This window comes from Mytilus californianus, unplaced genomic scaffold (assembly GCF_021869535.1).
Source record: "Mytilus californianus isolate M0D057914Y unplaced genomic scaffold, xbMytCali1.0.p SCAF_40, whole genome shotgun sequence".
Classification (NCBI taxonomy): Eukaryota; Metazoa; Mollusca; class Bivalvia; order Mytilida; family Mytilidae; genus Mytilus; species Mytilus californianus.
Genome location: NW_026262691.1, coordinates 1422999 through 1450520, shown reverse-complemented (window position 1 = coordinate 1450520; position 27522 = coordinate 1422999). Strand labels below are relative to the sequence as shown.

General features: G+C 32.3%; 2 protein-coding genes and 1 long non-coding RNA gene across 3 annotated transcripts in view; 2 read left to right on the top strand and 1 right to left on the bottom strand.

Moving 5' to 3' along the window:
- The window catches only part of LOC127699760 (uncharacterized), an 80096-nt gene that overhangs the window by 15498 nt on the left and 37076 nt on the right, over window positions 1-27522 (top strand). The window lies entirely within an intron of this gene.
- On the bottom strand, window positions 10055-12478 carry LOC127699777 (uncharacterized). Its single transcript, XR_007981201.1, has 3 exons — window positions 11892-12478; window positions 11265-11421; window positions 10055-10479 (listed from the first exon to the last, which is right to left on the bottom strand). It is a non-coding gene; the product is annotated as an uncharacterized LOC127699777 (long non-coding RNA).
- Window positions 17832-20953, top strand: LOC127699770 (uncharacterized). The gene is made up of 2 exons (XM_052203126.1): window positions 17832-18162; window positions 19772-20953. The coding sequence occupies exons 1-2, from the start codon at window positions 18078-18080 to the stop codon at window positions 20284-20286; spliced, it is 600 nt and encodes a 199-aa protein (XP_052059086.1). The 5' UTR covers window positions 17832-18077; the 3' UTR covers window positions 20287-20953.

Sequence of the window (27522 nt, the reverse complement as noted above, 5' to 3'; positions counted from 1 at the left end):
TTCTAGCGTTCAAATAAGACTTGATTAGATCACGTTCAGATAAAATAAGACCAAAGGTAAAAAATCTGTTTAGTTGCTGTAAGATTGTGTTCAGTCCTGTTAAGATTTTAAATATTTTAAATAAAACGAGCGACACTTTATCTGTGTTTATCAGGGGTTACTCCCCTTTATGAAGAAAATCGGCATAGCTTGGAGGATATTCTTTTGTGGTCTTTTAATGTAATACTGTATATCTATTTCATTAAATAACGTATGCAAACGTACAATTCATTTTTCGCGATAGAACTTTTAACATTTAATTGGTTATATAAGAAAAGATTAATTGTTGTAACCGGGAAATGTGTTGACACATTCCCCATTTCCATTCTCAATTTTAATTTTTACAGAGTTTGTCTTTAGTGCCGTGTGGAGACAGTAGAGTGCCTCCCCGTGCTTCAGGTTTATGCTCTTATAATATACTAGATTATGGAGTGTGTGTCCGAGCGAGAACTTCTCTAGTTCATTACTTTAGGAATATTTATCAAAAAGTAGTATTTCAATATTCAGCCCCATTCTACTATTTAGTCAGACGTCAGTCGCTACCCTGATATACCCTTTCTTTTTCGGGTAATTAATACGGATAGCGTTTGACATCTTTAGCCGAACAGATTTATCATTTTTACATAATTTAATTCATTGTATGCTGGTTCATATTCTGGACGCCAGTCTTTGCTCCTTTCTAATATAATTCACAAACAAAAAACAAATATGAAGCTTAGAAATGGAAAAATATTAAATACTAAACTCGTTCAAAGGGTATCTACACGTCTCAATCTTCAAAATCGCTTATCTAAAAATACTACCATCGCTAACATTTTTAACAATAAAAATCGTGGTTACCCTTCTATCGATAAGTGTCATGCCAAAAAATGACTTACATGTCCCCGTCTTTCCACCAACAATACGGTAAGGTCCACGTTTAATGGTCGTACATTTTCTTTAAATTTTGAAACTGATATAACTTGAAAAACAAACAGTATAATTTATTTACTCACATGAAACAAACCGGGATGCGGTATTCAGTACGTAGGTGAAACTGGACGATACTTATCTAAACGCACTCAAGAACATCTGTATCGTTTAAAAAGACCCAATAAATTCAAAAGTATCATTTATCAACACCTTAAGAAGCACAATCATCCTATTAAATATTTAGCAGTTCAACCTTTAGAAGTAGTAAATAAGCAGCCTGGTGAATCTCATTCAAAGTTTGTACGATCACGGAAAATAATTGAATTAAATTGGATTAAAAAATTACAGACAGTCTACCCTCTCGGTCTTAATGATAATATCATGGGAATTGGTAATATATCAAGAACCGATTCTGTTAATATTTTGGATATAGTTTCTAAAACTGTTCGTAAAAACCGTTCTCATGGTCGTAGAAAAAATCGCAATCAAAGAAAATTTCGGACCAATCATACCAATATTTCGGACCTAATTTCTATTTCAAAAAACAACGGCAGACATTATCTGTTAACAAAGCTCTGTTCATTACCGGTTAATAAGTTAAATAAAATTTTAGAGGATTGCAACACGATTTCATATAGCAGTCCTTAGTATGAAATCGTTCAAATTATAATGGCATATTGTTATTCTAAACTGTTTCCCAAAATTGATCGCCCTGAAGATCATAAAAAACAGTTTATTAAAATAAAGTATGTTAATAAAGGTTTTGATTTTGTAAATATTGCCGGTATTTTTAACGACCATTCTGTTAAAGAACAAATTCCGGGATATTTTGATAATACTGAGCTCCCTCTTATTTGTTATATTTACAAGAAATCTACCCGGAAATTTGTGTTTAATTATAGCCAATTGTGTAAAGATGTTAATATCAGTGAAAATACACATACTTCATGTAATTGCAGTAATTCTGAATACATTTATGGACCCATTTCCCATGTTATAACAGGAGATCTTAACATCGTTCAAGACCGAGAGTTAAAATCATTCCTCAGTAAAGGACCTAAATATCGTCCCCCGTCAATTATTAATTGGAATGAGTGTCGTAATATCATCCACGACTCACTCCATACTTACTGTTTGAAATGGATAAAACAAAAAATCTTTGGACTCTTTTTTTAAATCAGTAATGAACATAGTTGATATACGTATTCAACATTTTAAAGAACATTTTACTCTTAACAATAACCACAATAAACCTATTTCTCGTATCAAACATAAACTAAAAGAACTAGCCAAGGAATTTGTTTTTGTCCCGGCCGATAAAGCTGCTAATAATATTATTATTGTTTGACGTAAATTTTACATTGAGGTTCTGAAAAAAGAAATCACCAATTCACCAACATTCCAACTGACTCCATTTTCAGAAAACGACATCTGTAACAAACATAAACTTTTAGCTACCGCTTTACAAATGAAAGTCCCAACTATATGTATTGGCTTCCGAAGCTACACAAAACACCTTACAAATATAGATTCATTTCGTCTTCAAGCCATTGTTCCACTACTAAATTGTCTATTCTTCTTACCAGTACACTTGGTACAATCAAAAACCTGATAATAAATTGTTCAAATAAGGCCTTTGAAAATAGTGGAATTAATTACTTTTGGAGTGTCAAGAACTCGTTGGAAGTACTTGATAAATTGCATGTATATATTGGTGATTTTGAATCTGTTCAAAGTTTTGATTTTTCTACCCTATATACCACATTGCCTCACATTCTCATTAAGAAAAAATTCACACATCTAATTAAATGGGCATTTAAAAAGTCAGAATGTGAATATATATGTTCAAACTCTTTTAGGTCATTTTTTAGTAGCAATAAACAAAAAAACTATGTCAATTGGACATGCTTTGATACTATATATGCCCTTGAATTTTTACTAGATAACATTTTTGTTCGCTTTGGAGATTCTGTATATCGTCAGGTTATCAGAATTCCAATGGGGACTAACTGTGCACCACTTATTGCGGACCTTTTTTTGTATTGCTATGAGTTACAATTTATGACAAAAATCAGCAAAGACCCATCGAAACAACATCTGATACACAAATTTAATAATACTTTTAGATATTTGGATGATATTTTGGCTCTCAATAATGACGACTTCAGTATGTATACTAAAGAAATTTATCCTGTTGAACTTACTTTAAATAAAGCTAATACTAACAATGACCACTGCCCTTTCCTCGATCTTGATATCTATATCATTAACTGAAAGCTTAATACTAAAATATATGATAAAAGAGATGATTTTTCATTTCCTATCGTTAATTATCCATTTTTAGATGGTGACGTTCCCTTGTCACCATCTTACAGTGTTTATATATCTCAACTTGTATGATTCGCTCGTGTATGTAACAATGTTTTAGATTTTAACGAGAGAAATTTATGTATTACCAGGGTTTTCGATATCACAAACTAGTCAAAACATTTACTAAATTTTATCATCGGTATAAGGACATCATTGGTAAATATAGCTCAACATGCAGACTTCTTATACGTTCAGGTATTTCACATCCAATTTTTTATGGAAATATTCTTTATAAAGCACAAAAATGTCAGTATTCACCTCTGAAGCTAACAAAACCTATAAATAGACTTATTAAGAAAGGATATAGTTACGATACTGTTGTCAGGTCATTAAAGATTGCATATTTTGGCGTTAATATTGATTCACTTATAGGGTCTTTGCATCGGCACTAAACACATTTATTTAAAAACCAGTTGTTGGCATGACACGGGTTATGTTCTTCTCATATTTGTTATGATGGTATGATACTAAACCCCTAACGGGAAGGATTGTGCCTGATATTCATATGATGAAGACATAATCTTTCAATCAGTTAAGTTGAAGTCTGGAGCTGGCATGTCAGTTAACTGCTAGTAGTCTGTTGTTATTTATGTATTATTGTCATTTTGTTTATTTTCTTTGGTTACATCTTCTGACATCAGACTCGGACTTCTCTTGAACTGAATTTTAATGTGCGTATTGTTATGCGTTTACTTTTCTACATTGGCTGGAGGTATAGGGGGAGGGTTGAGATCTCATAAACATGTTTAACCCCGCCGCATTTTTGGGCCTGTCCCAAGTCAGGAGCCTCTAGCCTTTGTTAGTCTTGTATTATTTTTAATTTTAGTTTCTTATGTACAATTTGGAGTTTAGTATGGCGTTCATTATCACTGAACTAGTATATATATTTGTTTAGGGGCCAGCTGAAGGACGCCTCCGGGTGCGGGAATTTCTCGCTGCATTGAAGACCTGTTGGTGACCTTCTGCTGTTGTCTGTTCTATGGTCGGGCTGTTGTCTCTTTGACACATTCCCCATTTCCATTCTCAATTTTAGTCATTAAAACTTTGCAGTCGTGCTTTCTGACATAAAGTAGTCCTGTATTTATTCATTCCGCCCGTAAAGATATAATGACAAGTAATATATCCCAAAGATGTTCTGAAATTTTCTTAAACATTTTTTTGTTTCTAATGTATAACTATATTTCTGATCCATATAGAATTTATCAAAAAAAATATATTCTAAGTATCTAATTTACTTTATATTTTTAAATATTATATAGATGACATTTGCTTGGTGAAAGTTATTTACATTTTAATTAACGGATTTTCTAAGCAGTCAACCTAAACGGGTTGTCATAAACTATCTAAATAATTACCCGTGCAACGCTTATGATGTTTTATCCATGGACGTAAAATGAATAAAGTTCCATGTTTTATCTTATATAAGGATTTACCGGGTAAAATTATTACACTGACAAATAAAACATTATTTTTTTCAAAAAAAATGCAACATGAATAAAGAATATTTTTAGAATTTAATTGACAGTTTATATTTACCATTAGGTGCCTATAAAGACCGATGTTGATACCTCTCTTGATTTTTGTCGAGCCTGCGACTTTTGTCGCAGAAAGCTCGACATAGGGATAGCGATCCGGCGGCGGCGGCGTTAGCTAACTTCTTAAAAGCTTTATATTTTAGAAGATGGGAGACCTGGATGCTTCATACTTTGTATATGGATGCCTCATGTTACGAAGTTTCCGTCAGTCACATGTCCAATGTCCTTGACCTCATTTTCATGGTTCAGTGACTACTTGAAAAAAAAGTTCAGATTTTTTGTAATGTTAAATTCTCTCTTATTATAAGTAATAGGATAACTATATTTGGTATGTGCATACCTTGCAAGGTCCTCATGCCCGTCAGACAGTTTTCACTTGACCTCGACCTCATTTCATGGATCAGTGAACAAGGTTAAGTTTTGGTGGTCAAGTCCATATCTCAGATACTATAAGCAATAGGTCTAGTATATTCGGTGTATGGAAGGACTGTAAGGTGTACATGTCCAACTGGCAGGTGTCATCTGACCTTGACCTCATTTTCATGGTTCAGTGGTTATAGTTAAGTTTTTGTGTTTTGGTCTGTTTTTCTTATACTGTATGCAATAGGTCTACTATATTTGGTGTATGGAATGATTGTAAGGTGTACATGTCTAGCTGGCAGGTGTCATCTGACCTTGACCTCATTTTCATGGTTCAGTGGTCAAAGTTAAGTTTTTGAGTTTTGGTCTTTTTTTCTAATACTGCATGCAATAGGTCAGCTATATTTGGTGTATGGAATGATTGTAAGGTGTACATGTCTAGCTGGCAGGTGTCATCTTACCTTGACCTCATTTTCATGGTTCAGTGGTCAAAGTTAAGTTTTTGAGTTTTGGTCTTTTTTTCTAATACTATATGCAATAGTTCAACTATATTTGGTGTATGGAAATATTTTATGATCTATATGTCAGTCACGCAGGTTTTATTTGACCTTGACCTCATTTTCAAGGTTCATTGCTCAGTGTTAAGTTTTTGTGTTTTCGTCTGTTTTTCTTAAACTATAAGCAATAGGTCAACTATATTTGTTGTATGGAAGAATTGTTAGCTGTACATGCCTGCCTAGCATGGTTCATCTGACCTTGACCTCATTTTCATGGTTCATTGGTCAATGTTTAGTTTACTTGGTTAATGTTAAGTTTATGTGACAGTTGTAATAAAGCTTTATATTTAGGACTATCAATTTAATATCAATGATTAGTAAAGAAGGCGAGACATTTCAGCGTGTGCACTCTTGTTTTTTTATCATCAAGTTTTTTTTTAGGAAGAACTAATACAAGAATAAATCATATAATAGAAAAATATCAAACAACATAAAAGTTAAGAAACGATTGATAAAATCTTGTGTACGGTTTATATTTCTGTTTCGTATCAGATTTTTTTTTATAACACCAGCGTTACTTCTCATTTAAAAAACAGTGAGATGCTTACTTGCTTTTTCAGAATTGACCAAAAAGCTATAAAATAACGTAGCGAAATGACCGTACTTATAGATTAGAACTTTGTTTTTCCATTTTGAATTGTTTTACACTAGTTATTTTGGGGACCTTTAAAACTTGCTGTTCGGTGTGAGCCAAAGCTCCGTGTTGAGGCCGTACTTTTAATCTATAATTGTTTTATACTTTGTGACTTGGATGGAGATGATTATTTGGCACACATACCACATCTTTTTATTTATAGTAACCGGGAGCAGTTTATTATATTTTCATTTCGATAAAAAAGAAATATGCAATTCAGTAAATCAAATCGATTTGTACCATATTGTTACATTCAAAAGTCTTTAACTGAAGTAAATGATTGATAGAAATACATTATTTGTATTGCATCGCTCCTAAAATAATGTCCAGTGTCAAATATTACACATCAATGATCACTTAGATGTTCAACTGATTCAACAGAAAATTAAACTTAGGACTAGGATCAAATGCAATTCATTACGTTACAATTGTATCCAATATTAATATTGCTAATAACATTCAGTCGAGGAAAAGACACATGTGACATTGATATGCATTGGTTTGTTCTAGCCTGATACGGCGAGCGCGTGTCGACAAAAAAAAGGTCATGTTAACAAGAGAACAATTGTTGTGAATCAGAGCCAAATTGACCTTTGTTCCAACTTTACTCATAAATAAAGCGTGCTTGTGGACAAAGGTCACAGACGAAAGGTCACAATTCAGTTTCTGAGACTACTATCTTTGAAAAAGAAAATACTTATTTTTAAAAAAATATTTTGTATGTATCTTGAACTATTGTATATATAAACCAACTCTGTAAACAAATGTATTAAATGAAAAAATAATTGTTTAGTAAACAAACTATCAAAGTGGCTTGGTACCTAAACAGCTTTATGGTGCTAAGAAATATTATATCATTTGCATGATTAAAATTTAATAAATCTTCATTTACCAAGGCTAATAAACAATTTCATAAACTTTAAAAAGAATATATGTAATAAAAAGTAATTTTTCAAGATATTTCTCTTAATACATAAACAATTGTCACTTCCTGTCCTGCGACTTTTTGTCCTGTGACTTTTCAGTGTCCGCTTACTGTTAAGAATAGGACCTCCCTTACCCAGGAACTCCCTTACTAATGGAGAGAAAGCTGTCGGGACTACCAATCCTAAGTGTTAGAGAGAATAAAAAGTACACCAGTCATTCTCAATTTTATATGTTTTGCGTAAAACAAAACGGTTTTAAATGTTGAATTTAAGGATTGCTCGGATTTAAAAAATTAAATCTTTTTCGTTTGCTTTTCGTTAAAATCATCCTGAATATTATGTAATATTGTACGCTGAACATTCAACGATCATGGCCAAGCATGTGTTCTTCAAAATGCAATCTGTAGAAGAAAAAACACGGTTTTAAATCATGAACATTGGAAATCAAGAATCGTGTGTCGTGTTCGACCTATAATCCTTTATTAAATAGTCGAAATTGACTATTAATATATAGTTTTTTTTTGCAACTACGTAACTCTATATATGCGTGCTTTTGCCACTTTGCTTAGAAAAAATATCATATATCTTAATTCTCTTTCAATAACATTTGCTTATTCAATTTGCTACTCGTCTACCAAAAAAAAATAGACATTGTTTCATTTTTGTCATTTTGGTTAAGTTCTTGGAAGATCTCTCAGGTAAATATCAAAAATGAGTCCAGAGTTTTGACGGTTGTGAATTAAGGATTAGTTACTTTATGGAACACTTATTTCCTTGGATGGTAGTACAAACTTGTATTTTATCCGTTAAAGTTAGTCTGCCTGTTTAATAATTTGCAGTTTAAAGGAGAATTCTTCATCTTTTGCAAATAGTTTAAGAATAAAATGAAAATTTGCTTTCGATTGCATTCAGGCAGAGAGAAATATGTTTTGTTATATTTCAGACGATTTTAGTACGGATATTAAACTATAATTCTTAATCTCTTCCAATGTACAAATATAATTTTGTATTGTTTTTTTGCAAATGGTAGATGAAACTTGTATGTTCTAACTTTTTCAGAGGTCTTTGAAATCTTGAAAATATGACGTTCCCGGAAATCACAAGTCGCTATATAGAATTCTTGTAAAATTCAGAAACTTGCAGTACGCTCATATTTAATACTTTTCTGTTCAAAAAGAAAGTGTAAAATAAGAAGGCGAAAACGGGAAAAAGGAAGGGTTGTTACACGAACACGTTCTTCGCAACTTAATTCTAAACGAATAGTGATTATCTAACTTTTTGTTCAAATATAGAATATACACAATCAAATCTCTAACTTATCCACGCTTGCAACTACCTTTTTATTGACAGGTTTCTGCTGGCATTTGATTGGACAGCAGTTTAATGTAGGCGTGACAATCTATCACATTTATCCAATCAGCTGTCAATTTAGTTGGTTTTTTTTTTTTTTTTATATATAGTGAATTGATCATCAAAAGGACGTTGTTGCTATTGTTGGCCAGGGAATTTCTATACTAATGAAAAAGTCTATGTGTGTGCTTGTCAGATAAAAATAGACAACACTTATATTTAAGAATAAAAAAGTGATGAAAAAGAAATATTACTATGCTTTATATTTAGACTAATTCACTTAAACTGTGTTATACAGACGAAGAAATAACGCCACGTGTAGCCAGGATAAAAAAAAAATGATGATTTTAATTATGCTAAAAATGATATATTATCCAATCAAAGGGGAAGCGTACGATATGTCGGCCCCTGAATCCCCCACTGACCAAGCAAATTACGACATAATCAAACAATTAACAACTTTGTAAAAAAAATTATAGAAAGGCGTCTTTTTATTCCATATAATTTATGATATTTTGTGGACAATATAAATCTTAAATCAGTGTTTCAGAGTCATATCAGATAAAAAAAATAATTGTAATTTCTGCCACAAAAAAAAATCGTATTTTAGAATCACGAAATAATTGAAATCGAATTTGGATTAGTTTTGTGCTCAATGGAATTTATTAAGACTTTAAAATATCTATTCCTTTATAGTCACTATTTTGAGATCGAATTTAATGAGGTTCATATATAAGTATGTGCCAAAACAGAAAATATACAGTTGCAAATCAACGGGTACAATGTACGTCTTAACACTGGCCAGGACCTCCTGAGTGCACTCAGGACATACAAAGTGCACCCAGGACTCTTTTAAAGTCATCGTATATGCACACAGGAAAAATGTTTATATTCTTTTCACGTTGTTTATTTTAGTGGAAACTATTGGAAGATTTTGAAAACGAACTTAAATACCCTACTGAAAATGTAAAGTGGGATTTCACTGAAAATACCAGTGGAGTTTCATCAGAGTTCCATTGGAATACCACTGTATTACCACTGGGAAATTTGGTCGGGATTTTCATTGGACATTCATTGTTTTCCATTGGGATATCAGTGGAATATCCAGTGGGATTCCGGTGAATACTCGAGTGGAATACAGTGGAAATTCCATTGGAATACCAGTGAAAACTTCGTTGGAATACCATTGTTTTCCCACTGGACATTTATTGTTTTCTACTGGGATACCAGTGGTAATTCCATTGGAAATTGTAACAATCAACCAAAGAAAACCAGTGATATTTCAATGGAAATTGACAATTCCACTGAAATGTTAGATATCATTTTGCATGCACTGCTTATTTTTGAATGAATTAATAAGAAAACTTGAAATAAGACAATAACCATTTTAATGCAAGTCAACAATTAAAGAAATTACAACAGTTTATACATCATCCACATTTAAGACCTTTTAAACGAAAAGATCAACCTCTTTAAAATATTAACGTTGATAAATTATCATTTTTTAGTCAAAGATGTATTTACTTAATTGTACATGTAAATCATTTTTCTGGTTAAATCATTCATAAGTCCATGGTAACTTTTGGTCCTCTTGAAATCTTTCACAAATGGTTTTAATTTTCAATTTTACAAATTTGTTTATTGTGCATTAAACAAACAAAAATGTCCAGTTAACATGCATACGAAATACTTTGTCAGTTTGGTCAGTTTTCTTCATCATCCATTGATATTATTCATGAATTAAGTCCAAAGTTTCTGCATTCCAATCCTGTTCCATTAAGTCTTCATTGATTAATCTGAAAGAAAAAAATCATACATCATAACATGCATAGAATTTTGAATTAAAATAACATTACAATACCATGCTCCAGTCTGCAATTATTCAAAAATATATGTTACTGGCATATTTTATTTGTGTTTGTGTGTAATTTATTCACAACATTTATACACTAAGAGCAATTTAGACACATGTATGTCTATTATTGAAGACTATGTGTTCTCTAGATATCTTTGGCTATAGTTGTTGGGTTGCTGTCTCTTAGACTTATAACACACATCTCTTTTTATCAAAATAGACTTTTATTGTTCATGGATCAGGTGTCTCTCAAAGCCAAATAAAATAGTATGTGTGGTTCCAGTTACATTTAAAAAAAAAATTAGGGTAGGTAGGTAAGAATTTTTTTTATTTTATGGTTTTTTTTTACATTGAGTCTATCATGTCTATGGGAGCAACATTCTGACTTAAACAGTACTAACTGAAAAATGACAAAAAAATCTTTAGGGTAGGCTATTGTTAAGACTAAAAAAAAAGGTAGGTAAGGTAATTGGAACCACGCAAATATTTTTATTTAGCCTCATATTATCTTTCCCTTTGTGTTGTGTTTGTTGTTGGTTTACTATCTGGTTGAAGCATACCAGACACCTCATTTTGTTCACATAATAGCCATGATTAACCATTGTGCATGATGATCAAATCAATGTTTTTGAGATGTGTTTACAGCTTATAGATGTGAATGATTAACATGATTAATGTATTTTTATTTCAAGTGTGGGAAGGATGAAAAAATAATTCAATAAGTACCTTTCAATAATCTTATACTCAAATTTCTTTTCTGCTGCTGGTTCGTTTGTTTTCATCGTGTTTTCATATTATTGAGTGGATATTGATCGATGCACAGTCATCATTTTTGCAGCTTTGTACCTTCACCATGATCAATCCCTTTTAATATATGGACAACCTAAAAAAAATGTAAAAACATTTTATTAATAATTTTTAATTCTGGTCATGACCTGTATGCATCATATATTACTGATATTTATCATACAATGTACATATATAATTAAGAAGCTTCTTTCAGTTAAGTATAAAGACTCTAAAACACAATATTAACCTTTAGGGATTTTTTGTGTTGCATGTCCATCCAAATCAGAACATGACAAAATTAAGTTGAATGTGCCTGAATGTGTGTAGTAAACTGTAAACATCTTTCCTTGGTTGTGAAGGCACACAATGTAATTCAATATTGAGAATAATAAAATTATTATTACATTCCCACCTCCCCCTTTTCAGAACACCAAATGGTCATCCTCAAAGTGTGAACTAACAGAGCCCATGAATGAAACTAAAGGGGGTGTATATCTTTTTTTTTAATTTTAATTAAAAATATTCATGATGTAAAAATCAAATGTAAAATCTCTTAAAAATTACCTGTATCTGCTGTACGTCTGCCCTACATCAGCACATCGTCTCATCGTAAATTCTTGGTTCAACAGCTAATGTCATACCTAAATGTTCTGCCTTTAATGTCTATTTCTTTATTTATCGAAGGTTGTTGAGTATTAATTATTATTAACACGATTAATGTAACCACAGCTGGACAATGCTGGACAGGATACATATTCGTACAATATTTTTAGTTTCAAATTTGAACACATTCCGTGTATTAATGATAACGACTATCTGATTGGCCGATCGGAAATCCCGGAAATAGAGTTATCCAATCAAATCAGCGGTTATATATATAGTCTGGTAGAAAAAAAATGGCAGCCTCCATGAATGTAAACATGTGTGTTGAAAAACAACATTATAGACTACAGTTTCACGAATTTTCTGCTCAAATTATGCCAAAACACTGACATTTAGCGTACAATTGATTGGAGCGGATTATATGTGAAATGTTTCTATAGATTAACTTATATGACCCGAGTTCCAGTACCGAGTTCAGGACATGAAAATGATGAAAAATTCATCACACCGACAAAGTTAAGATACCGAAACAGTTTATAGAACAATGTGGAAAATGAAAGCCGTTCACTTTACTTTTCTCAAAAGAACAGTAGACCAGTAACAGTTAATGAACATGATGAAGTTAAAGGAGAAATAATTATATTATTGTATACATGTAGACTGTAGTGCAGGGCAGTTGCCAGTACGGTCACTTGAAGAAAAAAACGGAGTTATCCTAACAATTCGTACAGTCTGAAGATAATTTCTGCAACAGATCTGTTTAAAACGGCCCTTTTAAGAGCCATGCACATTTTTCAAAAAGAATCTTAATTGTTTTTGTTCGTTAAATCAAACAGAATCTTATTCTCAACCCAATTTGATATAAAATATTCATTTCTTTATTTATATTATCTGATTATTGAACATTTAATTTTATTTCTTAATAGTTAAAATGTATCCTTTCAATGTGTCATACTCATAGGCTATATGGTGATGCATTATATTCACCCTACATCTGAGGAGCTACCATTTTACTTATTTTATAGGGGGGGGGGGGGGTCTTTCAGACCAAATGATTATTTTCATTTGTTACTAGGCAAGTGATTTCATATCACATTTAACCATGTAACATTTTTTGAACAAATGTTTCATATACATGTATATATGTAGGTTTATGAAATATTCATTACATCCCATATATTATCATGATTATATTATTTAATTTCTTATCAGGCCAGCAAATTATATGTTACAAATTAAATCCTTTATATAATAATCATGCACTTAATTATTTGAAAAATTTAAATTAGAAGTATATATTCCTTTAAATTTCTAAGTCCAAAATTCCACTGGAATATTTGCATTAAATCAAAACTCCACTGAAATATAAACAATAATATTCCACTGGAAATTAATTGGAAAATCTTTGGAAGTTTCATTGGAAATTTCACTGATTTTCCATTGGAATTACAGTGTGAAAAATATTCCAGATGTTTTGGATGAAATTCTAATGGGATTCCATCGGAATATTTTTTTCCACTGAATACCAGTGTAATTTCACTGGAAATCCAGTGGAATCCCGTACTCATTTTCAGTAGGGTAGATATTCAATATTTTTATAAAATAATGAGGGCTCGTGTCACGGATTTCACAACTACTCAGCCGTGAATAATCCAATCAAAAAAATTGATTGGATTATCCTTATTGCTTATGAATATTCAGATTCACTATTTAATTAATCTATCTTATGTATACCATGTTATAAAACAGTGTTTTTATAAAATTTAATAATGCGAAATTTTAAAGTTTTTTTTTCGGAATTGATTTATGTAATTAAATACTTTGTGTATTGACTTTAACGATAATGGAGAAAAAAAACCTCAAAAGTCCCATTTAATGTATTTTTATACAGTTTATGTGTAATGAGCCAGGTAAATTAATTTTGTTATACGTTCTGCAGTTCTAAAGTAAAAGAAATAACAATTGGTTTGTCTATTATCAGTTCGTTTTTGTTTTTCTTCGTGAATTTTTTCTCCTTTCCAACATCAATGAAATAAACGAATATTTTATTTAATATAAACATACAAAGTGTTCTTTGTTTTGTTTTGCTAAGTCATATATCTTGGTAGAGTACGTGCTTCCATTGGTTTCTTTCTTTGGTTTGGCTAATGGGCAAGTTTTTGTTTTATTTTTATTTAACATCAGTGCATAAGGACTAAGTCGTTGTAAGCACGGACTGAGTATCTTTCAACAGTCTGCGAAATAGTCTTTCTCGCTGTTCTTAATTATGAGTCTTGCAAAAACAACATTAAATTGATATGAAATAACATGTTTTCTGTAAAACCAAAAGGTTCATAATTTCTCATGAGTTCGATTTAAAACCAAATCTTACTACCTGAAATTGTTAAGAAAAAAAACCAAATATGATAAACGACGGGAGTTCAATGTACGCATTATTTTAGCCCGTTTGTGAAAGGGGGTCGGTCTTGATCGGGACTGAAAACTGACAGAAAAATGGAGTCAAATTCATTATACAGAATTTATTTTCTCATTTAAACTCGTTCAGGCTTGTAATCATGGTAATACTGGAGAAGAACGATATTAAGGAGAAACAACACTTTACTGTTTGAGTTTGATTATTTGAAAATCGTATTTTTGTAAGTACGGCAACAAATACAGATAAGAACGGGCTTCATACAAAACTAAATATTGCCTTATTAAAATGTTGATGACAAATTCCTTCTTCATATTTTATTTCCCTATTCAAACTCGTTTGAGGAATTTATTACTCACTGTGTATCATCGGTACAGCGGATATAGCTTAATAGGTACTTCGAAGGGTATAAACCTATATACCGTACATTCATTTAACTATGCACCGTACAGAAGGATTTATGTGGTCAGCTATACACTGTACACAACGCTTCTTTTCGGAATAAAATATCGAAAAATAACATATGTATGAAAGATTTCAATGCCAATTATTGAAACAGCTATACTTATTACGCACACACAGTGGCCTTCTGATGAATATAGAATCATATCGGATGAGACGAGCGCCAACATCTTTGACAAGTATTTGCACATGTTTTAGTAAGCGTTCTTGTTTTGGAAAAATAATGAGACTTCTCTAATCATCAACCTACCACCAAATCGATCATTTCTTAAAACAACAATTACGTTTAGATTGAGGTACACATTGATATTATGTAAACAAAACAGAGACTTTCTTACCGTGTCAGAAGAAAGATCACATCCGCTTGGTTAGTACCTATATCCGCTGTACCGATGATACACAGTGTTACTTGACAAGAACGAGTGAAAAAAGCGACAGTGTCTTGTAAATATGTGGATGCACTTTCAATAGTCACACACATATTTTATATACATTTATTTCGGGAATTATTTTTTAATTTATCATGCACTCTATTGATGCCAGATTTTCCTTTTTTTTACTATCAATGTTCAACCATACCTATGCATTCTTATATTATAGGACTTTCTTCGTAGATGAAACAGGGGTTTTATCCAAAAAGGACGCCATGTTTTGCAATGAATAAGATCGATATTATTTTTAACGTTTTCAAATGAAATAAATTGAATGGAAAATTTCCAGACTATAGACAAGACAAGACACATGTACATATACGTAGACTTCGTTTGGATGTGACATGTCTTTAAAATTAATTAATACAGTTGAAATAAGACTGAGAATGAAACTTTTTTCTGTTAACTATGTACCATAAATTTAGGTACATCTCTCTACGATTAATCTTCCTCTGAGTATATGCATGGCTTGGGCGAAAGAAAAGCAATTGATCTATACTCATGCAAATAACCCTTTCATTTATGAATTCTTATAAACTGAATTAAAAGTAATCAAACGGAACTCAAACTATAGGAGATGTGGGATAAACTTCAATTTGACAGCAACCAAACGACAAAAACGCCATAGGTAAATCAGATATGTCTTTGAGTAAAAGCCAATTTCTATTTTTTCACTGTTTTTATTTCAAATAGCGCAAACAAACACTTTTTCCAAATATATTTTTTCTAACAAAACATAAAAGAAAAGATCAACAGCCCTTTTATCATTACTACTTAGCAACAAGGAAGCATAATTTACCAGTTAAAGATTGGTTGGATCAATTTACAAGGTGATCAGACATTACACAAGAAGAGCGCGTGTCCCGTAAAAATGTTAACTTGTATTTGTAGTATTTGTATTTTATCCATCTGATAAGTTAAGCCTCTTTCAACTGATTTTTATACGACCACAAAAATTGAAAATTTTTTGGTCGTATATTGGTATGACGTTGTCGTCGTCGTCGTCGTCGTCGTCGTCGTCTGGCGTCGTCCGGCGTCGTCCGAAGACACATTGGTTTTCGCACTCTAACTTTAGTTTAAGTGAATGGATCTCCATGAAATTTTACCATAAGGTTCAATACCACGAAAGGAAGGTGGGGATTGATTTTGGGGGTTGTGGTACCAACAGTTAAGGAATTAGGGGCCAAAAAGGGGCCAAAAATAAGCATTTTTGTAACTTCCAGACAATAACTTGTGTGTAAGTGTATGGATCTCTCTGACATTGTACCACAAGGTTCCATATCACAAAGGGAAGGCTGTAATTGATTTTGGGGGTAATTGCCTCAACATTTTAGGAATTAGGGGCCAATAAAGGGGCAAAAAACAAGCATTTTTCTAGTTTCATGACAATAACTTGTGTGTAAGTGTTTGGATATTTCTGAAATTGTACTACAAGGTTCCATATGACAAAGGGAAAGCTGGAATTGAGTTTGGGGGTAATTGCCCGAAACGTTTAGGAATTGGGGGCCAAAAAGGGGCCAAAAATAAGCATTTTTCTAGTTTCCAGACAATAACTTGTGTTCAAGTGTATGGATCTCTCTGAAATTGTACTGCAAGGTACCATACCACAAAGGGAAGGCTGGGATTGAGTTTGGGGGTGATGAATCATAAGGGGGTTCAAAAAATTTGGGGGGGGGATTTTTTTTTTTTCTTTTTTTTTCTTTTTTTCCTTTTTCTTTTTCTTTTAAAATTTTCCATTTTAAGTTGGTTATTTCTGATTAATATTTAAAAGCAAAGAATAATGATATGGTAGGAGATACACACCAAACAGGATGTGTAAATTATTATATAATAAGTATTGTGCAATAGCAAGAAATTTTCAATTGCACAGTATTGCACAATTGCAAGAAATCTTCAATTGCGCAGTATTGCGCAATAGCAAGAAATCTTCAATTGCACAGTATTGCGCAATAGCAAGAAATATCCAATAGCACAATATTGCGCAATAGCAAGAAATTGTTAATTGTACAGTATTGCACAATAGCAAGAAATATTCAATTGCACAGTATTGTGCAAAAGAAGATACTTCGTATAAATTGCTTATTTCTTGATCAATTTCAATGGGGTTTTATTCTTGAATTCTTGGGGTTCTTTAATATGCTGAATCTAACCGTGTATTAAGTTTTTGGATTTTGGGCCCCGTTTTTAAATTGGTCCACATTGAGGTCCAAAGGGTCCAAAATTTAACTTTGTTTGATTTCATCAAAAATTTAATTATTGGGGTTCTTTGATATGCCGAATCTAACCGTGTATTTAGATTCTTAATTTTTGGTTCCGTTTTCAAATTGGTCTACATTAAGGTCAAAAGGGTCCAAAATTAAACTTAGTTTGATTTTAACAAAAATTGAATTTTTAGGGTACTTTGATATGCTGAATCTAAACATTTATTTAGATTTTTGATTATGGGCCCAGTTTTCAAGTTGGTCCAAATCGGGGTCCAAAATTAAACTTTGTTTGATTTCAACAAAAATTGAATATATGGGGTTCTTTGATATGCTGAATCTTACCATGTATTTAGATTTTTAAAGGCAGTGCTTTAACGTTATTGTTATTTCGCAGTTATATAAAGTAGCAAATTATCGTTCCTGAATAGGTGGCGCCGTGGTAGCCGATCCTGTACTTCAACTTCCGGTTTCTGCACTGTGCAACTATTACAGTTGCATTTTTAATTAACGATGCCAAGTACTTGTTGTTGTGTACCTGGATGTCATTTAAGAGGAGGACATGCATTTCCAAATGACTTAAAAAGAAGAAAAAGTTGGATCAACGCCATGGCCCATACGCAGATTGGACGAGAACACGATGAAATCGTGGAGTCCATTTCAATCAGCTGTTGTTTGCAAGGCACATTTTACTGAAAAAGACTACGTGCAGGAAACTATTCATGGTAAAACTCTATTTTCTTTTTAAAATATATAGTTATATATGTAATCGCCATGCGAATAAACCAAAGTCAGTTTACAACCGCAATTATCGTTTTAGAATAAAAGGGGGTGGTTAATTCAAGACGTCATAATTTTTTGGATTACGATTCAATGTGATCTGTTTGAGATTTTTTGGTGCTTGCTACAATTATAATGATTTCTTACAAGAGGTATATCATACTGAGAATTATTTTAGCAGTAATTATGCTTATGTAGTAATGACAGGAATGCATAAGCTACGCCTCATAGACTTTCTTGAAAAATATCAATGACAATGTTAACAGGAACAAAACAATGACATGCTCTCATCTATATTATAGTTATTTAGGTACAAACAATGTATGTTTGTTGCATACGTCTCTCATTGTTTGTCCTTTGGATTTACATAACATACATTTTGATGTACATTGAATCAGGCTAACATAGTTTTATCCAGATTGTAATGAATAAATCTAGTTAATATTTTGCCAGGTTACGAGTACAAAGGAATTATAGTTATCTCGTACTATTGTAACTCGTACCAATGTCAACTCGTACCACTAAACAAAAACTCGTTCCAATGCAAACTCGTACCACTGCTAACTCGTACCACGGTAAATTCATACCATTGTAAACTCGTACCCACTTATTTAAATGCATTCAAATGGTGTTTAACTGAATATATACTTTAATTTCACTCAATACCTCTCAAGTCTGTAAAATGTATATAATTTGAAATTACAATAACCAATTTGTAGCTAATTTTCCTTGTCTAATTGGATAGAGAAAACCGTGGCAGATTGGCTTTGTTGTCTCCCTTGAATAGACTCTTTTTTAAACTTTTACTGACAACTATTTGATTTAATTTTTAATCATTCCAAATCAGTAACATTGAATAGATTTGGGTATTTTTCTATTGTTTCTAAAAGGAATTTTATTTAAAGAAAGAATTTATTGATTGTGTTTTAAAGGTTTAAAATTGTTTATGACCAACAGTTAGAAAGTATGAAATTTATTTTTATACAATATTCAGCACATTTCAGCAGAATATGACCATGCTTATATGATTATACAAGTTGATTAGTTAAAGATAAAAAAAACCAAGTTGATTAGTTAATAATCAACCAATAATCACACAATCAAAGGAATTTAATATATTTATTAGCATGGTAATTAAGAAATTACATTTGTATTTTTGTCTAAATTTTCATTAAAATCTGGTATAAATTTCAAAGATATTTTAATTTTTTGTATAAAGCTTAAAAAAAAAATAATCATAAAACATTCGTATTTTTGTCTAAGTTTTCATTAAAATCTAGTATAAAATTCAAGTAATTCAACTTTTTTTATTTAGTTTACCAAAAAAAAAATCATAAAACTTTCGTATTTTTGAATATATTTTTAATGGTACGAGTTTGCAGTGGTACGAGTTCTGATTGGTACGACTTCCCAGTGGTACGAGTTTACGTTGGTACGAGTTTACGTGGTACGAGTTTACAATGGTACGAGTTAACTTGCTTCTGTACAAAGTATGCATTGCTAATGGAAGTTCATTTAATTATCAAAAAACTAATGTTTTATAACCTTTTTCAGGGCACAAACCCACCATACAGAGACTTAAGTCTACTGCCAATCCCAGCCTATTTTCCTGGACCAAGCAAGAGACTGAATCGTCCGCAAAAAGAAAAATCAGGGCAGTTTCCTGTGAAAACAAAAGAACTAAACTTGATGAATATTGTAGTAGAAATCTAGAGGAAAGTTTTGATTGTAAAGTTGGTTTTCCTGAAGAAGTAATTCATACTGCAGACAGGATTTATGACTGTCCACCACCAACTGCCGAGCTAATGTTGAGCTTCACAGATGGAATTACGCAAACACCATCAATGCCTATATTTTCAGCAGAGAATTTTGAAATGAAGACACGTGACACAGCCATGCATTTTTATACCGGTTTAGAGTTGTATACTAAATTTTTATTTGTTTTGACCACACTTGGTCCAACAGCACATTGTTTGAGATACATATATTTTCAAATTGATAGGGTGTCATTTGAAAATCAGTTTTTTTATGACTTTGATGAAATTGATGCATTATACAACCAACTTTGAACTGTCTAGATTCTAGATTGAAACTAGTGTTAAGAATATTGTGTAAACATGGATTGTTTTTATGTCTAAACAGTGGCGTGAGGCTAACACTTGGCCATTTAGTGGTTTAGTCAGGTATTTTTCGCCATCCAACTTAGAATTAAAGTTTCCTACAACTTGGATTATTATTGACAGCACAGAATATCCCGTGATAAAACCTAAAGCTCCTAGAGCTCAGGCAACCTTTTCATCATATAAAAACAGAAACACTGAAAATACTTGTATGTTCGACACCTGGTGGTTTAGTCAACTATGTCTCTAATGCATATGTTGGTTGTACCAGTGACTGTGAAATAGTTGAAAGATGTAGAATAGTTCAATTATGTGATCCAGGTGACAGTGTGATGGCAGACAAAGGTTTAAATGTGCAAGATTTGTTTGCTCACTTTTTTCAAAAAAAGAAACAGAATTAGTTCCAAAACTCTTATACGGGATAGAAAAGTCTCCAATTAACATGTGCACATAGAGCTAATTATTGGACTTGGCAAAACATACAAAATTCTAAGAAATCCTATGAATGGAACTGAAACAAAACTTTCATCTGAAATAACATTTAGTTGTTTTATGTTGTGTAATTTTAGAACTTGTATTGTGCCAAAGGATGCATAAATAAAAGTGACGCAATGAAGTTTGTTCTGATATATATATATAAATATTATTTACAATTACATGCACATGTAAATTGTAATGCATATAAAAATAAGGAGATGTGGTATGATATTCAGTGAGTTTATCGAACCAAAGTGCATAAGAAATGGGTTAAGCAGTTACAGGTGTTACTGTCACCATACAATCTCCAACAATTAGAAAAACTTGTACCGTGTAAATAATTTCAGAGATCTTACAACTAAGTTTTGTTGTCTCACCTTGACTTTGGTGAATTGTTTATATCTGTTGATGTAAATATAAAAAAGAAGATGTGGTATGATTGCCAATGAGACAACTCTCCACAAGAGACCAAATGACACAGAAATTAACAGCTATAGGTCACAGTACGGCCTTCAACAATGAGCAAAGCACATACCGCACAGTGAGCTATAAAAGGCCCCGAAATGACAATGTAAAACAATTCAAACAAGAAAACTAACGGCCTAATTTATGTACAAAAAATGAACGAATAACAAATATGCAACACATAAACAAACGACAACCACTGAATTACAGGCTCCTGACTTGGGACAGGCACATACATGTACATACAGAATGTGGCGGGGTTAAACATGTTCGCGGGATCCCAACCCACCCCCTAACCTGGGACAGTGGTGTAACAGTACAATATAAGAGCGAACTATAAAAATCAGTTGAAAGAGGCTTAACTCATCAGATGGATAAATACAAATACAAGTGGACGTGGCCGGGTAGTTGTACATCCAAACAACAAAAAGACACTAAGTACAGATCTGAGTGTACTCGCATTTACTGACAGCTAGTTCAAAGCCACAAACTGATAAAAAAATCTTGCATCTAAGACTAAATTATCAATCCGTAACCTCCCTTTAGAATTTTATAAATTTTAGATTTTACATTACTGAGTTATGGGGTTTTATTCATTAAAAAGGGGGGGATTTTCCAGTTTTTGGACAACAACTCAAAAATACTTTAAGCAGTTCGCATGAAACTTTGGTGATTTATTTATAGCTATTGATGTAATCTCCCTATTGATTTTCATAAATTTCAAATATGACATTGAGAAGAAATTGAACTTTATTTGTTTATAGTCTGGCAACAGATTTATTAAGTATTGCGCAACAGCACAGTGTATTGCACAACAGCAAGAAATCTTTAACTGAATATAAATTCAATTCATATAACCGATTTCAAGTTCTTTGACTACATTTATTCAGAAACTATAATATGTCAAATATTTAATTACAATCCAAATTCAGACCTGTATCAAGCTTGAATATTGTGTCCATTTTTGCCTCAACTGTTCAGGGTTGGACCTCTGTGGGTGTATCCAGCTGCGCTCAGCGAATCAGTTTATTACTTAATTAAGAACTCCTTTTTGTCGAGCCTGCGACTTTTGTCGCAGAAAGCTCCACATAGGGATAGTGATCCGGCGGCGGCGTTAGCTAACTTCTTAAAAGCTTTATATTTTAGAAGGTGGAAGGTCTGGATGCTTCATACTTTGTATATGGATGCCTCATGTTACGAAGTTTCCGTCAGTCACATGTCCAATGTCCTTGACCTCATTTTCATGGTTCAGTGACTACTTGAAAAAAAAGTTAAGATTTTTTGTAATGTTGAATTCTCTCTTATTATAAGTAATAGGATAACTATATTTGGTATGTGCATACCTTGCAAGGTCCTCATGCCCGTCAGACAGTTTTCACTTGACCTCGACCTCATTTCATGGATCAGTGAACAAGGTTAAGTTTTGGTGGTCAAGTCCATATCTCAGATACTATAAGCAATAGGTCTAGTATATTCGGTGTATGGAAGGACTGTAAGGTGTACATGTCCAACTGGCAGGTGTCATCTGATCTTGACCTCATTTTCATGGTTCAGTGGTTATAGTTAAGTTTTTGTGTTTTGGTCTGTTTTTCTTATACTGTATGCAATAGGTCTACTATATTTGGTGTATGGAATGATTGTAAGGTGTACATGTCTAGCTGGCAGGTGTCATCTGACCTTGACCTCATTTTCACGGTTCAGTGGTCAAAGTTAAGTTTTTGAGTTTTGTCTTTTTTTCTAATACTATATGCAATAGTTCAACTATATTTGGTGTATGGAAATATTTTATGATCTATATGTCAGTCACGCAGGTTTTTTTTTACCTTGACCTCATTTTCAAGGTTCATTGCTCAGTTTTAAGTTTTTGTGTTTTGGTCTGTTTTTCTTAAACTATAAGCAATAGGTCAACTATATTTGTTGTATGGAAGAATTGTTAGCTGTACATGCCTGCCTAGCATGGTTCATCTGACCTTGACCTCATTTTCTTGGTTCATTGGTCAATGTTTAGTTTACTTGGTTAATGTTAAGTTTATGTGACAGTTGTAATAAAGCTTTATATTTAGGACTATCAACATAATATCAATGATTATAGTAAAGAAGGCGAGACATTTCAGCGTGTGCACTCTTGTTTCATTCATAAATTACTTTATACTTGGAAATATAATTTTGCTTGGAGTTATAGTTTCTAAAAAAAGTATTGTCATTGAAAGAGTTGACATGTTGCAATGTACATTTATTCTACATAGTTCTATGGTACCAAATCAAAAGTTTATATTAAAGAAAGAAGTCAAAGGTTTCCCATCATAGTTTAGTTACATACATTTTTTTTGTACCTGAGGTCGTTGAATATAGATCATTATATAAATAAAGAGATGTGTTATGATTGCCAATGAAACAACTATCATCCATACATTGTACTTACCAGTAACAAACCACATTTGCAAAGTTGAATAAAATACAGTTGATAACATTTACTTATTACTTAAAAGAAAATGCCAAACTATTTTAAACAGTATTTGACTATAAACATAGATAAAAAAGGTACTAACTGGACATAATGCACTAGTTCGTAAACAAGTGAGAACAATCGCCTTCATATAGTGCTCAGAATATGACATTCATAAAACTTGTTCAATATCATTAGAGAACTCTAAATCTGAAATACTGAAAGCCACCTCTGATAAGTACAATGTACTATGCAAGATAATGATATAACTGGACTAAAAATACACACAACCTGTAATTAACTGCCTTTACAGCGCTTTCGCGCTTTGATTTATTTTGTGGGCCCGCTATCAAATTGGTTCATATTGAGGTCAAAAGGGTCCAAAATTAAACTTTGTTTGATTTCATCAAAAATTGAATTATTGGGGTTCTTTGATATGCCAAATCTAACCGTGTTTTTAGATTTTTAATTTTGGGTCCCGTTTTTTAAATTGGTCTACATTAAGGTCCAAAGGGTCCAAAATTAAACTTAGTTTGATTTTAACAAAAATTGAATTCTTGGGTACTTTGATATGCTGAATCTAAACATGTGTTTAGATTTTTGATTATGGGACCAGTTTTCAAGTTTGTTCAAGTTGGGGTCCAAAATTAAACTTTGTTTGATTTCAACAAAAATTGAATATATGGGGTTCTTTGATATGCTGAATCTAACCATGTATTTTGATTTTGGACATTGGACCATAATAGGTAAATTAAAAAAATTGAAGTTCTTAGACCACATTCTTTCTGTGTCAGAACCTATGCTGTGTCAAATATTTAATCACAATCCAAATTCAGAGCTGTATCAAGCTTGAATGTTGTGTCCATACTTGCCCCAACTGTTCAGGGTTCGACCTCTGCGGTCGTATCAAGCTGCGCCCAGCGAAGCATTTTATTTATAGTTCGTTCTTATGTTGTACTGTTGCACCACTGTCCCAGGTTAGGGGAGGATTGGGGTCCCGCTAACATGTTTAACCCCGCCACATTCTGTATGTATGTGTCTGTCCCAAGTCAGGAGCCTGTACTTCAGTGGTTGTCGTTTGTTGATGTTTTACATATTTGTTTTTTTTTGTTCATTTTTTGTACATAAATTAGGCCGTTAGTTTTCTCGTTTAAATTGTTTTAAATTGTCATTTCGGGGACTTTTATAGCTGACTGTGCGGTATGGACTTTGTTCATTGTTGAAGGCCGTACGGTGACCTATAGTTGTTAATTTCTGTGTCACTTGGTCTCTTGTGGAGAGTTGTCTCATTGGCAATCATACCACATCTTCTTTTTTATAATAACTTTTAAATCTCTTAATATTTTCGAATCAATTTTGAACATATTTTTTTACCTTATAATAATCAATCTTAATTTATGATCTTGATGCATATTTAACCTTTCCATTCATATCCTTAGTTCATACGACACAGTACTATTGGCAGAAAGTGCTGATGATTAACAGAAACAGCTGGATTCTTTCAGTGAATACTGTAATATTTGGAAGCTTAAAGTTAACTAAAGTGATGATTTTTTTCTATAGGCAGAATGCCGTCAAATTTACATTTTTTTATAGCTATAGACAGCACTGATATTGAAAATATTAAAAGAATTTAACTATTTTGGCATATTATTATCTAGAACTGGTAATACTAAAATAGCATAGAAACACTTAGCAGAAAAAGCCACAAAAGCTATGTTTAATGTGTTGAAATCAGGCCGCATACATAATCTTTCCATTCAGTGTCACTAAGATCTTTTCTATAAAGTTGTGAAACCCATACTTTTGTATGAATGTGAAATTTGGGGGCATGGTAATGTTGAAGTTATAGAAAGAATCCATCAGAAATTCTGTAAACTTCTTTTGAAACTGAAAAATTCCACACCTAGCTATATGGTATACGGAGAACTTGGTAGATATCCTTTAAATTAACAATAGTATCTTATTGGTGTAAATTAGTATCTGCTAAAGAGACTATGTTATCTTCTATCGCATATACACTATTAAAAACACTATTTACTGTTAATAATGTATGTACATTTTTTGTGAGTAAAGTTAAAAATATATTGGATGAATGTGGTTTTTCAAATACTTGGATTTCTCTATGTTTTGGTATTGATATATGGTTAAAAGATGCACTAAAGTTGCGATTACAAGACCAATACAAACAGTTGCGGAATACACAATTTCAATAGTCTACAAAATCAGTAAATTATAGAATTTTTAAGTTAGAATTAAAATTTGAAAAAAAAATATTTCAATATCTTGGATTATGCACGAAAGTATTATTTTATGTAGATATAGAACCACAAACTACAGACTCTCAAGAGAGACAGGGAGGTGGAATAATGTTAATAGAAATGATAGAAAATGTCATCTTTGTAATATTGGTAGCATTGGAGACGAATTTCATTATCTGCTAGAATGTCCATTTTTTAACGACAGTAGAAAATTATACCTTGATAAGTACTATTTGGCTCGTGTTAATACACTCAAGTTTAGAAAATTGATGAGCAAATTAAACAAAACAGTCAGAGCTAAAAAGATTATTTAAGTTTATAAAGTGTATAAATAAACATATGGGTCCTCCTAGCTAAAATGTATATTATTTGGAAACCACTGTATTGTATATATGTTTTGTAAATAGATGCATATTCATGTTCCTATTTTGCACTCTCTCTGTACCTAAGATGTATCTGCAATGGTTTTGGGAATAAAGATATTGGTATTGGTTTATATGAATTTGTCAAGCTTCGGTGGATTCAATCAACACTATCATAACTGGACACATTACACAAAAGTCGGCACGTGCCATGTAAAATGTTAATAACTCTTTCATTTCTAAATACATTTACACCAAAATTTAAATATATGCACTTTATTTACAACGTTATCATACTGAATGACCTTGGTACTTATATGACTGTTCCATCATGGGCGTAGTGCAGTTTCCAGAGCTTATTGCACCAATGCGGCCTAAGTGGTGTTTAGACGTACCGGGTAAATCAGTCTTCAACAAGAAACAGAGGCTTTTTTTTTGTTCTTCAGTAGTGAGCCAGAAGAGGTCCATTTCTGGTTTTTTGCATAGGGAAGATCTTCTGGCTCTCTTCCACCTCTTCTTTTTTGATAGGTAGTTAAGACAGCAGAGGCACATAAGAAACATGGCGTCGTTTAGTCTGGAATGTGAGCTGTGTTATAAACGTTTTTATGGTATGACAGTCTTAATAGGACATGGATCCGTGTAGGACGATAAGCTGGATAAATATAAGAACTACACGTGCACGGACAATAACAGTTAAGGGACGACTATTTGATATTCTACTAGGGAAGGGATTTTGATTGATTGGTGTTTAACGCTACTTTCAACACTTGGGCTATTCCGTGGTGGTCAGTTTAAATTTATAGAGGGCATTATTAACATTTTTAATCTGTCGCTTATTATGCATATTTTTCAGCTCTTACCAGCCCACCCCACTAAATGAATGGATATCAAATGGTTTTTCTTCTTATTTAACACAAGTTTAAATTGATTGATTGTTTGTTGCTAATTATTAACGCCCAGTGACAAATATGTCATGCATGTTCAGGACTCACTTCAAAACACGAGTTTAATAGTCAGGTAAATAAATAAAAACAAAGAAGTGTATGATTGCTAATGAGGCAACTATCCACCGGAGTTCAAATATGAAGTGAATGTAAGCAATTATAGACAACCGTAATTAAGGCCTTCAACAATGACAAAACCCGATACTGTCAAAAGGCCCGACGTGAAAAGT

What these genes read in the sequence shown, in the direction of transcription:
- LOC127699770 (XM_052203126.1), top strand. Translation starts at nt 18,078, where the DNA reads ATGAAATCGTGGAGTCCATTTCAATCAGCTGTTGTTTGCAAGGCACAT. An exon ending in CGTGCAGGAAACTATTCATG is followed by an intron (nt 18,163 to 19,771) that starts GTAAAACTCTAT and finishes AACCTTTTTCAG; the next exon opens with GGCACAAACCCACCATACAG.